Genomic DNA, 13,609 nt, shown 5'->3' on the forward strand with positions numbered 1-13,609 from the left:
ATCGAAGCAGCAGGTGATCGTAGATCAGGGTTCTTTGAGTAGCGCATTTTACTCTCGATATCGCGGTTTAATAGACCACTGAGATGCTGTAGTTCAGGCACTCCCCGGGGCACTTGGTGAGTCATCTCGAGGACGAGCTTCGTCAGGCGATATACCAGGAGAAGACGGTCTTCTGTCGTGGTTTGGCCCTGCCCGAGCTCCAGTAGCCAGGTATGTCCTGTCGAGTGTAGGGCGCGAGAAATTGGGTAACACCCGTGGAGAACTGCCTAGAGATGGGGAGGATTGTCTGGGGGAGCTTCCGCTGCTTGACGGGGAGAGGAATCCAGCCACGGCGCGGAAGAGATGTGTCCGGCTACGCGAGGGTCCAGGGGCTTCGGGGAGGGCGTTGGGGGAAGAAATGTGTGCTGCGGGAGGCGGAGGGATGGGCTCTTCCTTGGGCTTGGGGGGATCGAGCAGTCCGCCGACGTCGTTGAGGGATACCTTGGAAAGGGAGATGTATTTGGACGGGGTGCCGCTGTTGGACCTGCGGGCTGGCGGACGGGAGTTTGTTTCTATATACTCGTAAGGATGGACTTTCAGACCGCTTAGGCTATCAGAGGTGGACGTACGGTCGTCATCTGCAAGCTGCTGTGCGGATGGGAATTGCCAGTTGCGATCCACGGAGCCCCGTTTGGACAACACAGCGTGAGGAACGGCTACTGGAGCAGGCCGGATCTTCTGGTAGCTCAGCGGCCGCAGACTGGGATCAAGCCTGATGCCCAGGTCGCTGACAAGATCTGCATCAGAGCCCCAATGGTGGTGAGTGATGGTGGCCCGGCGGGAGGTCGTCTGTTCCAAGCTCTCGCTGAACGAGGCAGCTTTGAACTTTTGCTTCTTCAGGCCACGGTCCCGGACGAAGGATCCAATGACAATGGCGTTCGATACGGCAGCGGCAGCGAGGATCTCGAGGGAGGCCAGCAAGGAGCGATACTGTTGGGATCCTCGGTGGGAGATGACGGACGGTATCCGGTAGCAGGTAATGGCCACCAGAACGAGCGGGAGAGTGAAGAGCAGCGTCAAGGAGATCTTGCGGCCCGTGGGCATGGCGGACAGCTGGATGATGGGGATGGGGAACATGACCAGGAGCAAGTCAGTGACGACGTTGCAAGTCCCCATGGTGATGAGCTGCGCATAGCCCTGGCGACACTGCGGCCCCGGGTCAGGGGAGACCTGCCAGTAGTGGTTGAAGGGCTGGCACTCGGTCAAGGTGGTGATGACCACGGCGACGAAGGTGACTGCGAGGAAGAAGCGGATAATCTGGAGGACATACTGGAACGAACGCCTCCAGATCTGCGCCGTGATGCGTCCCAGGAATTCGGCAATGGTGAACTTGGCCGTCCATATGCTGTATATCCAACGTTAGATGCTGTATAAAAGGAGGTAGTTATATACCAAGTCTGACGTAAAAAAAAAAAAAAAAAAAAAAAAAAAACTTACAAAATGGCGTAGAAGATCCTCGCACCAAGTACCATGCGACTCCCTATCTCGCGCCTATGGATCTCGTCTGGCGTGAAGCGGTGGTGGTACTGCGAGGCGTTGTTGGTGCCGAACAGCAGGACTACATGGGTAAAGCCCATGCGGACGAGCAGCGGGATGATGCTGAGCGCCATCACCCAGTCCTCGATGAAGAGCCTCTCCGTCCGAATGTAGCGGCCGCAGACACGCACGAGGATGATGGCGAGCGAGAAGCCCGTCGCCCACCAGCTCACCAGCAGCGTCGGGTTGACCTGCATCCTCGTCTGGGCCCCGGGGGGCCGGGAGTACAGCTTGGAGGAGAAGCCGGAGTCCATGTCCATCGTGAAGAAAGAGGAGAGCAGAGCAGGCGTCCTAGGCTCCGAGCGGCAGGCTATGATCCAGGACCATCGCAGAGAGTGACGGGATGTTCAGTATCAGCTGTTGTTGTTGTTGTTGTAGATGCAGCAGTATATACGGAGTATATACGTATGTATATGTATGTTATATCAGGACGTAATAGCCTGACTCCGGAGTCCATCAACACACGCCAGGAAGCGTCTTCTCCTGGGCCACAGCGCATAGACACCCAGGCCGGATTTGCAGCAGAGCAGAGCAGAATCCGGGGAAAGCTAGCGACGGAGGCAAAAGAATCGTCGGAAGCACGTAGTTTTATGCACAGCAGCCGGGCGGTTGTAGCTCTAGGAGCAACTCCTAGATATGGGCTGCTCCGTGCCCTTTTGCGCCGTTGGCTTCGGGTCGTTTCTTTTTCTGCGCAAAACCACACGTGGAATCTGACGTATTGGCGATACAGGGCATAATCAGAATGCTAGCAGTAGTAATACGAGCCAGGAGGGAGATGAAGGGGAAGACGGAGGAGATATAGGAGGAGGAGGAGAAGGGAGAAGGCGAGGAGAGGAGACAAGAGCGCCTCGACAGGGCACAGCAGGGAACAAGACAGCTTCGGCAAAGCGAGGGAGGGACAAGGCCAGCGCAGAGGGACGAAGGGACAGACGGGAACGATCGCCCCGGGTTTAAAGGAAGCAGAGCAGCCAGAGGCAAGCAGAGCCAGAGAGGTCAAGCGGGCCAGGGACCAGGGTTTGAAGCAGAGGGACCGGTCTGTGGAGAAGCGGACGTAAGAAGCACAGTGTGGCCATTGGATACGAGCCAGGGCTTGGAGAGACCAATGTCTCTTGCAGGCTGCGTGCGGGCTGTCTTATTGAATCAAGGTGCTGGGCACAGAGTAATGCTGCTGGTGCTGATGCTGATGCTGGCGATGGCATCCTCAGGGGGCCATTTTTGATATCTGATAACCTGCCGTCGACACCCCCTGAGAGCAGCACCACCGCAGCCAGCGGCAGCAGCACCGCAGCGAGGACCATCCCTGCCGCTGTCTCTGGCTCCTCCTTAGCTATGCCCGCCCATTCTCAGTCGTCTTGTCGCGCCAGGAGCCCGATATCTGGTCGGCGGGACGCCTGTGACCTCCGACCAAATCTTACGTCAAGCGACATCCCAGCTTCACGAGATCACTGGCGGCCGTTCGGGCATGATTGGATCGTCGCGCCTCCCAGGGGGGCCCACCTGTCGCTGTGTCTTCTGTGCATGGCTGGCTCTAAGTTTTCTTTTGCTTCTTCGTCGGCGTCGTTGCTTTTTTCGCTGCTGGCTTTACTCCTATTATTGCGGTTTGCTAGTTAATCGACCGCTAAGAACAAAACATGGAATAAGAATAAGAATACGCAGCAAAAGGCGAATGCACCCCTCGGCGCCGGAGACAGATATAGAACAGCAACCCCCAAAGCAGAGGCGATCATCGTGAGAGCAACACAAGCGAGGCGGGACCCGAGGAGCGAGAGCGAGAGCGAGGTGAGGTGGAGGGGAGGAGAAGGAGGTTCAAGACGCAAGACAAGACAAGCCAGGCCATGCATGCGCGAGCAAGCTCCAGGGGATGCTCGTCTGGAACCGAGCGAGCCATCCTCGTCCCTTAATTGCTGCTAATAAGATTGAAACAGCCAGTCTGGTGCTGGCTGGCCTGCCGGGATGGCGACCTTCGCCTATACCAGGCCTGGATATCACCACTGCAAGCCCCTAATAATCACAACTGAACAAGCTGTATACATAGGCTTCTAGCCGCCCAGCCAGGTCGGTTAGAGGCAGCCAGCCCGCCCATGGATCCAATGGAGTAACCGAGCGAGCCACGTCTCTGCTGCTCGTGTGATGCCTGTGACGCCTGGCGAGTTACTTCGTTAGCTCTGCCAGGGATTCTCCAGCCGTCTGTCCCCATCGCAGGACGGGGTATCCTCCAACCAGGAGCGAAAGACGAAAGAATACTGAGTTACGGAGCCAGAGAAGTCGCTGCAGTCAACAGATATCACCAATGGCTAGAGGATTCATCACCGACTCAAGATGTCATTGAGGAGCCAGCCTACGATAACTACTCGGCCTGATATCAGACAACGATACCGAATAATTGGGCCCGTCTTACGGTCTGGTCTAGTGTGATAAAACGGTCAAATCTAGCGTGGTTTGTTTATTCTATGCGCTGACGCTACCAGCAGTTCGATGCATATGGCAGTCCATCGCCTGCATAGGAGCGAATCTTGAGATCTGAGATGTCCTTCTCGCATCGTATCTAGAGGCTGACCGTCCTCTCTAGAGGCGTACATTATCGTCGAAGCCCTCGCGAAGGTACTGACCGAGATATCTGGAGAGTAGATAGGACAACCACTTTGTTGCTACTCTCCTGTCCAGGCTCTATCCTTATTGGCTTTGTCTCCATTATTAGTCCGATTTACTAACTTGCTCGCTTGCCAGCTACTAGTTATCAGGGTCAGGATGGGTGTCGAGCATGTTGTAAGTACCAATAACCCCCCTAGACTGCTGCGCAGCCAAACATAGCCATGCTCATACATCAATAGGATTGCACCACTGGCGATCTTGTTGTTTCACATGCATTTCATTTCAAAATATATTGACGATATTATTTTCGACGTTGACAACGAGATGGCAGCTAGAGTCTCTCTAGCACCAACAATGGCTAGAAAGTGGAAGTCAATAACATCGTCCGCAGCTTCGAATCTTGGGCCAACAACCTATTCCAAGCAAGATTACAGGGCGCGCCTGACACCTAGAGTATGGATGGACTAGACTTTTTAATAATTAGCCGACAGGTAGGTTTGTTCTACCATCATCCTGCTAAAATGCACTAGTTTATAACTATGAGGCCTATGAAAGCTGGACGTATCGTCCCCGACCTTGATGGCGTGGACTCCTAGATTAACCCGAGCCAAGATGATAATAGCATGTACATGAAATCTGCCTCCTTGGTGAATACTTCATACTTTAACTTCATTATGCATGGCTCGGGACACAACCGTGAAGCGCCACAACTATTATACCCCTTACTTTACACTGGCAACACGATCTCACTCAAATAAGAGTTTAAGAGTGTATTCACGGGGTGGCAACTACAGAGAAAGGAATCTAGTTGACGGCCTGAGAGGCTCAATGGGCAGCAACTCTGCGGAGCGTACTCCGTACTTCAGGGGTTGTGCCTTTTTTTTTTTTTTTTGGAGCACTGCGAGCGTCGGCGCCAGGAATCAAACAGCTAGACAGACCAGTCAGCTCGTTAACTGCTCCGTACTCCGTATTTTGTATATTCTCGTACCTCTACCCGTAGTCCAGAGTTGTCAACCAGTTCCCAGCCAGGCCTCGTATATCAAAAAGAAAGCAGCGCCTACAGGGTCTCCTCTGCCCTTAATCATCAGTCGAGAAGAGAGCAAACATCAGCTGCCTACAGCCTCCTCGGGAAGATCAATACCTCTGCTCGCTCTGATCAACAACTTGGCTCAGAAAGTTCCGGCGTTGGCTTTGGTGGCTGGCTCTGATCCCGCCCAACTCCACACGCACACGAGAGTTTCTATTAATATAGTTACAAGCAGGTAAGTTAACTCAAGTACTCTCCTCCGTTACAACTAAATCGACACGATACGACCTCGGCGGAGATGGCTGGGAGGGCTTCCGCGTGTGAAAGAGCAAGGCGGCTGAGAGAGCAGCGCAGCGGTGGATGGATGGCCTGAGCGATGAGATCGACTGGCCAACGCGGCGGACTTGACGATTCGACCAACGCCTAGAGCCCTCGTCTGGTTGTATTCATTTCGTTTATAGGCCGTCCGAGGTTGATATGTCATTCATATTACATATTTGCAGTCAGGGGCTCATCTAGAACTAGTTTACATCAAGCAAGTCTCGGCGGATATCAAACTGCGCAGCCAAATATCAACACGAGCAGCCGGCTAGCCAGCGCATGTATAAATACCCGACTGCGATCTCAACGTCTTCCACATGTCTTTTTACGCCCGTCCAACCCGTCTGGCGGAGTAACTAACCAGAAACAAGTTAGCTACTTTGTCTCCTCCCATGTCTTCTGGTATGTGCGTTCGTTACATATGCAAAAAGGGGGTCCCGCCATTCCCGCTCAGAGATCGGGGGAGAAGACGCTTATCCTCCATCGTCCATCGCTCGATCCGTTCCCCCTGGCCTGTTGGATGCATATCATGCTCGACTAAGAAAGTTCCCAGCAGGCCTGCTAGACTGACTTTGGCAATTGCATGAACGCCTGTCGACAGGGTCTTCTTTCGTGCGATGACGTCCTCGCGTTGCCTGCATGTCTGGGGTACTCAAAGCGAGGGCGTGAGCACATTTCGGGGACGCTGTCCGTCCGATATCCTGCTTTTTCTCTTTAGAAGTCAAAGCCAACGGGATGCTAGCTGGAATACCTGCATGTTTTTGCGAACTGGTGTGATGTGAGAAATCGTCACACTGGTTAGGTTTTTGCACCTTGCATTGTTCTCCATGTATGTTCCCGAGAGTCTCGATGCTGAAGTTGGATGGTTCACAAACTTGAAGAAGATACCCCTGGAAATGTCTTCTGGAAGGATTCTACACATAAGAGGGAAGGATCTGTGACACGATAATTCTCAAAATTGTATCAAAGCTCTATGTCTACCTAACTTGATCATTTTGCTGAAGTTTCAGTGTCACTTCTATCACTGCATATGGCCTATGGTCAGGCATCTCCTAGTCCATAGCCTTATTTGAACCTGGTTATTAACCTGGCAACTCATTATGCATGAGCTAGCATCCTATCCTCACAGTTTAGCCTTCGGTTGGGTCTCAAGTTCATAAAACTGTTCATAGAACTCCAGTGCCTTTGGGTTCACCACTGTCGCGCTGACTTGCACCTTGTTCCCGCTGGTAATCTTCTTAACCGCAATCTCGACTTTCTTCCCATTGATGGTCACAGGTATCTCCGGAACCTGCACAATGAACTTGGGTACATGGCGTGCCGATAGACTGGTCCGTATTGCGAGTCTTAACCGCTGCTCTAGCTCGGGGGTCAGTCTGTTCTGAGCTTGATTTCTCATCTTGACGAAAAGGAAGACTTCCTCGTCTTTGTCCTTTGCACGGCGTCTTCCAACACAGAGTGTGTCCTCAATCTCGGTGTTGAATTGAGGTCCCTCAGATATCGCATAGATCTCAGCACTGCCAAAGCGGATTCCTGATGGGTTCAACACACCATCACTGTGTACAACTTGTTAGTGATATGAGCAATATGTTCCTGCATTGAAAGCCATGACACACCTTCTTCCATACATTGATATACCCTTGGTGATTGGGTTCACGCTGATCCAGTCATGCTGAGCCCAAACACAGATATGTTCGTACCGTTCAAAATACGAGGAGTTGTACTTTTTGTTATCCTTATCCCCCCAGAAAAACACTGGCATTGATGGGAACGGGGTCCTGCAAATCAATTCCCCAGACTGGCCAGTCTATTTAAGATGTTAGATCCGTAATCAACGAAGCCTCGCCCAAATATTTATCACGAAATATAGGCTCTTACATGTGTAATGGATTCCCCTGTATCACTATCTGCAACCTCAACGTTCATTCCTAGTGCGAACATTTGCATCTCTCCCGCATACACGGGGCTAGAAGGGTCGCTCGCAATCCCTACATCACAGCCATGTTATTATTACTTTCGAAATACGGGAATAGGGAGAAGCAAAGTATTGACTTACAGGATGTAGCTATATCTGTCCCCCCTGCCACGCTACTCAAATGGACATCTGGGAATACCTTATAAAACCACCGAAACTGGTCTGCCGTCAGTGTTGACCCTGTGGTCGTTACCATCCTGAGAGCACTCAGGTCGAACTTCTCGCGCGGGATGACTCTAGATGCCTCAAGCTCGAGACAGTACCTCGGAGAGGTTCCCCAGTATGTTACCCTAAAGAGACTATCAGATACTCTGACTGCAAATACATTATGTATACATACTTGAACTTTTGCAATATCTTCAGCATGGTGGTCGCATCTGGCCAGAGCGGCGAGCCATCATAACATATCAGCGTTGCCCCTGCACCAAGATGTCCGTTCATAATGTTGAACAGTACCCATGAAGTGCTTGTATATTGGAAAACAACATCCTTTGGTCCAAGGGAGTTATGAAGGAGGGATACTTTGAGCAATTGTAGAACTACACCGTGTTGATGAACGAGACATTTTGGCGGTCCAGTTGTTCCGCTTGAATAGAGAATGTAAAGCGGGTATGAGAACGGCACCCGTGTGAACTCAAGGGCATCTGTATCTCGAGACTTTGATAAAAATGTTCCAATCAACGGGAATGAAGACGTGCTACTATGACTGATCGGGTTCACAAAGATGAGTGACTTGGGTAGTCTTTGCATGACAGCCTTGATCTTCTCGTCAAGCGAGGTTCTCTTCCCCTTGTAGGACATATCGCTATCGGCAAATATAATGGAGGGCTCTATCTGCTGGAACCGAGATGCACAGCCCTATTTGAGTGTTACTACCAGCAACAATACTCCAGTATTATCTCCTACCAGAGTAGTCTTCACTTACCTCGATTCCCATGTCCGGTGATATGGATGAGAAGATAGCACCAATTGAAGCGGAAGCCAGGAGAAGCACCACGCTCCAGATTGATGTTGATACAATAGCACCTATTCTATCTCCTTGCTTGATCCCATGTTGCAGCAACGCACTACGTACAACCCGTATCCGTTCATTGAGCTGACTCCAGGTCACAAACTCCCCGTTCAGGGGGTCAGATTCCCGTAGGCCGATGAGGGCGACTGCCTCAGGATTCTTCCATCGCAGTATATTCTCTGTGTAATTAAGCTCTATGCCCTTGAAGAATGGTGGGATCGAGTTGAGTGGCAGAGTGTCATCGTATGCCCTAATGGTATCAGGAGGAAGTTCAGGGACAATCCCGATGTATTTATACAAATCAATCCAGAAATCATGGGGATGCTTCACGCTCCATTGCTGAAGCTGGTAAGAATTTTGAAGGTCAAGACCGAATATCTTGTTCACTCGTTGCCGATACTTATCAATTGGGTGGTTTCCAGCATTTGGGGATACCCAAAGTGGTGTCTGTGAGGTTGACGACATTTCTGGGACAGGAGTTTTCCCGGAACCAGCTCTTCCAATGTTTGCAGGCGGGCTGGGTATGGATAAGGAGGTTTTCTATTAGACCAAGGGTGAGAGGACAAGCAGAGACGTAAAAGATATAAAAAACCGCTTTACTCCAGATCTTATACAAGGTGCAGTTGATCGTCAGCGTCGGCTAAGTTAACCTCGGCCCTTTGATCCTGCTAAACGAGATGCCATTTCAATAACATATATCGCCTACATATGGTAAAAACTATCTTGGGCCAACCAGTAACTGGAATTACTTTGGTACATACTACTTCGTGATCAATGGCGGACATTTCGTTATCCTCAGTCATTATTAGATGCCTTGGATAATATCCGCAGGCAAATACATATCGTATAATCAAGAGGTGACAAATGCGTAGCCAAAAGAAGAAGAAGAAGAAAAAGAAAAAAAAAAAAAAGGAGTATTAGAAGAAGAAAGGAAGGAAGCCTTTCAGATCAAAAATTACACTCCGTGGGCGGTAAAGAATCTCCAAAGAAGAGCGATTATGCCGAGTAAGACTCCAACGATGAGAACTAGGTATATTTGGCATGTCAGCGAAGATTCAGGCAGCTGCATCAAGGAGCTCTTCAGGGGCTGACCTCGATTTTCAACATATATACCCCCTCGGCTCAGTATTAACATCAGCCGCTTCCCCTTTAATAGCTGCTGGGCAGATAAACCGCCACAACTTGACCCTTCGATCACCTGGCAACCGGCATGCCCTCGTTTGCACTCAAGGTGCCATCGCCTCCTCTCCATGATCTGATTTACCTCGCTGTTGCAGAATAATTCGTCTGTACGAAGCACGCAGTTCTTTCGAGGGACTGTAAGTCCTTTTTCATGGCGTTCGATGATCCAATCGACCCGTAGTGGTAGGTTCGTTCGAACTAGCGAGTAGAGGTAGCTGTTGGTATGTTTTAAAGCCAACGCATCCGGGTATGATAGAAAAGATGCAATATGCATGTGTATCTCTGTGGGTAAGCGGATGAACGACTGCTTATTTGGTATTGCGATGGCTGGCTTGGGTTTTGACATCAACGAGAGCGAACCAACAAGAGGCGCTATCAGCTGATTTTGTCCCATTTTGAAGGCCAACAGAAAACAAGTATAAGGGTATTAAAAGTATAGGTTATATCATAAATATTGGCATTAATCTCGTAGAAGTAGCCTGAATATATAGTCTGCTGAATTGGCTTCAAGTATCTCTGTTGCCTACTGCGTCTCGTAAACCACAGCCGAGCCACAGCCACCACAAGGCAGACGCAAAACCAAAGATGCACCATACACCTAGCCCGATTGCCGAGTAGCTGTATGAAGCAAACACCTTCAAAGCAACATGGAGATGCTCAGTTGGAGAAAGAAGATAGATATAGGAAGATTTTTGGCTAAAAAGGAGTTTGATGTGTTTCTCCCTTCTGGGGACATTGGGAGGCCCTTCAATATTTTCACGTGACAAATAACAAGAGGCACATGCTTATTAAGCAATCGCGGCTCCATCCCAGACGATAAGCTTCAAAAGCTGCGGCGACTTCAAGCAGCTTCATGATATTTTTACCTTCAAACAAGCAGCATTCACAAAGGGGCCCTTTTTACCCCTAATCTGCTACCCGGAAAGTGCTCGTACGGAATATACTCGGCATCATATATCTACGGTCTTCTGTCTACTAGCCGCTACTATGAGTGACAAGAAGTCGTTTTATAACAAACCCGTGTCAGACACCTCATTCCGCAAGACCTGGGACCGCGAAGCCTATACCGAAAAGGCGGCTGCAGACGAAGCCAAGTCAAAGGAAGAAGCCAAAGCCCGCTACGAGGCCAAACTACAAGGCAAAAAATACCATGCACCGGTTGATTTTAGCTCTCTTGAAGCTACTACTTCCCGCGCGAGCCGGCTTGATGTTGCGAGCTTGGTGGGAAAGACAACACTGGTTCCCGCTGGTGCGGCTGTAGGGAAGCGAGGCCGTGGTGCAGGATTTTATTGTTCAGATTGCGACTTGACGTTTAAGGACAATATCCAACTTGTCGAACATTTGAATAGCAAGCAGCATTTATATGCGACGGGGCAAAGTGGAGAAGTTGTGAGAGCTGGAGTCGTGGAGGTTAGAAACCGCCTAAGGTGGCTGGCAAATAAGAAGCGGGTGCAGGAGGAGGAGGATCGGAAGGCAGGTCAATTGGATCTTGACCTGAGAATTAAGACACGGGAAGAAGAGGAGGCTAAGGAGCGGGAGGAGAAGAGGAGGAAGAGGAATGAAAAGCGGAGAAAGTCTGGCAAAGACGGTGGTAAGCAAGAAGATGCTTGGGAGGGTCGACTCGGTATTATATCTTGAGCCGGTCATTTTCCACAAATGGGCTACTATGATACCCCTAGCAGTGGACCTTCCTTGCAAGGCCTTTTCAGGAAAAATATAAGCATCGACCTCGACCTACAAGGGGCGTGAGTATGCACAGAATCACACGTATCAAGGCCATTATTATGCTTTGGATGTTTATGTGCTAAAATCTCCCTAAAGTTACCCGGACCCGACGCCATTTAACCGCATTATATACATTATCATGGATCAGACATTAAAGAGTCTGGCTAATCTATGCACTCGATTCCGCTCAGTGCCTGCATTGCACGTCCGCCTTCCCTTTCAAAAATACCAACGACTCTCTCGCATTCATTGCGCAATTTCTCTTCGCCCTTTTCTGCGTTCCAGAATATCCACTCTTCGATATTCATCCGCTTCTCAGGACTGGTAATCCCATCCTTTGCGGCGTGCAAGACCTCTGCTAAAGAGACACCCTCCTTTTCTGTTGGATCAGGGAGGAGGGCTTCATCTGGGTCAATGGGGTCCCAAGGATCAGCTGTGGTCAGTTGTCTCGAGCTTGATTCTCCCTTTGAAGGAGATAGAACGGGTGTCTTCGTGGCCAAAGGTTCCTCGATGGATTGTGAAACTGTATGGGTCTGTGTTTTGGACATTGTCGATGGCTTACTTGAAGGTGGTCGGTTTTCCGCATCAGACGTCTGAGGAGACGGTGACGGGGTATTTTCACGGGGGGATTGTTGTGCAGATGGTCTCATTCTAGAGGGAGTTTCTTGGCCCTGCTGTACTTCTTCGGAGGGCTGACCATTAGGCCGACTGTCAGGCTCCTGTTTTGTTGAGCCTCGCTCTTTTCGAGGCAACGACTCCGTCTCTGGACGTTGGCTGCTGGGGCCCTTGCTCCTTGTCGATTTGGCGGCATCTATCTCGCTATCTTTCTTACTGATCCTGCCCTTAGAAAATCGAGGCTTTGTTGGTTCCTCTTTGTACGATTCCACCTCCTCACTTGGTTCAGTAGCCTCAGGAGGACTGGTTTCATTGACATTATCACTTTCAGTCCTCTTTTTTCGAGATTTAGTAGTGTTCGTCGTATTTTTCGCCTTGGTTTGTTTGACTCTTTTAGGGGGCGAAGTATCTTCTTGGGACTGAGTTGGTATTGAGACGACCGGCTCGTCCATATCCACGTCCGCTTCTGAATGCAGCTGTGGGGGCTGTACTAGCTTGGTCACGGAAGAAGTAGATGTTTGCTTCTTCCTTGTAGACTTCGTTGAAGTTTTCTTTAGCGGTTCCTGCTTGGGCGGCTCATCCAAACGTTCATCCTTCATGCTAGATTTCTTGCGTCGTTGGCCACGGGCCTTTTCGGCTGCGTTGCCGGCCATATCCTCCACGGGAAGATCTTTGTTAAGGTCTGCTTCCAACTGCGCATCAAGCTCATCGTCATCGGGTATCTGAGAATTGGATGAAGTAGCTGGAGCATTGGATGCAATGGATGATCTTCGTATCTTGTTGGTGCTCCCTTTCTTACGGCCTCGCTTTGGTTTTGAAGCGGCCTCCAGGCCTAACTCGTCATCCGTAGGTTCTGCATAATCAACCACAGAATTTGCTGTACTTCTGGCCTTCTTTGTCCGTGTTGATGTAACACGTTTCTTCTTGGGCTTTGGCTCTGGCTCAAGTTGGTGATTTTCTAGGTTATTTCCTTCCATCCCACTGATTGCCGCGCTCTTCCTTTTTGTGCCCCGTGAAGGGCTTTCAAGTAAAGATGATGTTTCTTTGTCATGATGTTCAGTGATCGCCCGCTCATTGGGAACATCCGCCTGCTCTTCCTTCTTCGTATTTGCAGTTCTAGATTTTGACTTGGTTGCTTTCTTCGGAGCCTTGGAAGCACGGGCTCCACCTTGTGATATAATACTTTGGTCCACGGTATCGTCGAAGTCGACGGACGGTGCTTCGGAAACAGCTGTGGCATTCGATTGTGTAGATAGTCGCGAAGCCTTTGAACCACGCACTGCCTTGGCACGCGTCGATTTGCTAGACTTCTTAGGGTGCTTTGAGAATTCGAAAAACGAGCAGTCGGAAGAGCGACGATAATGTTCATCACTATTTCAGAGGTTTAGTATACGAAAGGATCAAAGGTGGGTGGTAGGGTAAGGCATACAAGGGGTGGTCTTTTGGCTCCCACCCATCCAAAGAGAGTTTGCAGTATGGACAGCTGACCAAATCGTCACTCTCTTCATTAGGGCAGAAATACCATCCTGCTTCAACCATCTTCCCATTCAGTTAGACAAGAAAGCATAGCAACGCGGGATGCCGG

The 13,609-nt window shown here is 50.2% G+C and overlaps 4 protein-coding genes across 4 annotated transcripts; 1 reads left to right on the forward strand and 3 right to left on the reverse strand.

The window, feature by feature from the left end:
• Positions 1-93: 93 nt before the first annotated feature.
• TERG_07447 (uncharacterized protein) lies at positions 94-2,914 on the reverse strand (the record flags this gene model as incomplete). Its single annotated transcript, XM_003231780.2, has 2 exons — positions 1,477-2,914; positions 94-1,384 (listed from the first exon to the last, which is right to left on the reverse strand). Exons 1-2 carry the CDS (start codon positions 1,833-1,835, stop codon positions 94-96), a joined length of 1,650 nt encoding a protein of 549 aa, XP_003231828.2. The 5' UTR covers positions 1,836-2,914.
• Positions 2,915-6,638: 3,724 nt separating this feature from the next.
• On the reverse strand, positions 6,639-8,967 carry TERG_07451 (acetoacetate-CoA ligase; the record flags this gene model as incomplete). Its single annotated transcript, XM_003231784.1, has 6 exons — positions 6,639-7,071; positions 7,132-7,322; positions 7,394-7,503; positions 7,572-7,780; positions 7,831-8,348; positions 8,416-8,967. 6 exons carry the CDS (start codon positions 8,965-8,967, stop codon positions 6,639-6,641), a joined length of 2,013 nt encoding a protein of 670 aa, XP_003231832.1.
• Positions 8,968-10,671: 1,704 nt separating this feature from the next.
• Positions 10,672-11,322, forward strand: TERG_07452 (uncharacterized protein; the record flags this gene model as incomplete). Its single annotated transcript, XM_003231785.1, has 1 exon — positions 10,672-11,322. The coding sequence occupies one exon, from the start codon at positions 10,672-10,674 to the stop codon at positions 11,320-11,322; it is 651 nt and encodes a 216-aa protein (XP_003231833.1).
• A 251-nt stretch (positions 11,323-11,573) lies between these two features.
• TERG_12546 (survivin) lies at positions 11,574-13,563 on the reverse strand (the record flags this gene model as incomplete). Its single annotated transcript, XM_003231786.2, has 2 exons — positions 11,574-13,395; positions 13,454-13,563. 2 exons carry the CDS (start codon positions 13,561-13,563, stop codon positions 11,574-11,576), a joined length of 1,932 nt encoding a protein of 643 aa, XP_003231834.2.
• Positions 13,564-13,609: the final 46 nt, after the last annotated feature.

Source organism: Trichophyton rubrum, assembly GCF_000151425.1.
Source record: "Trichophyton rubrum CBS 118892 genomic scaffold supercont2.10, whole genome shotgun sequence".
Classification (NCBI taxonomy): domain Eukaryota; kingdom Fungi; phylum Ascomycota; class Eurotiomycetes; order Onygenales; family Arthrodermataceae; genus Trichophyton; species Trichophyton rubrum.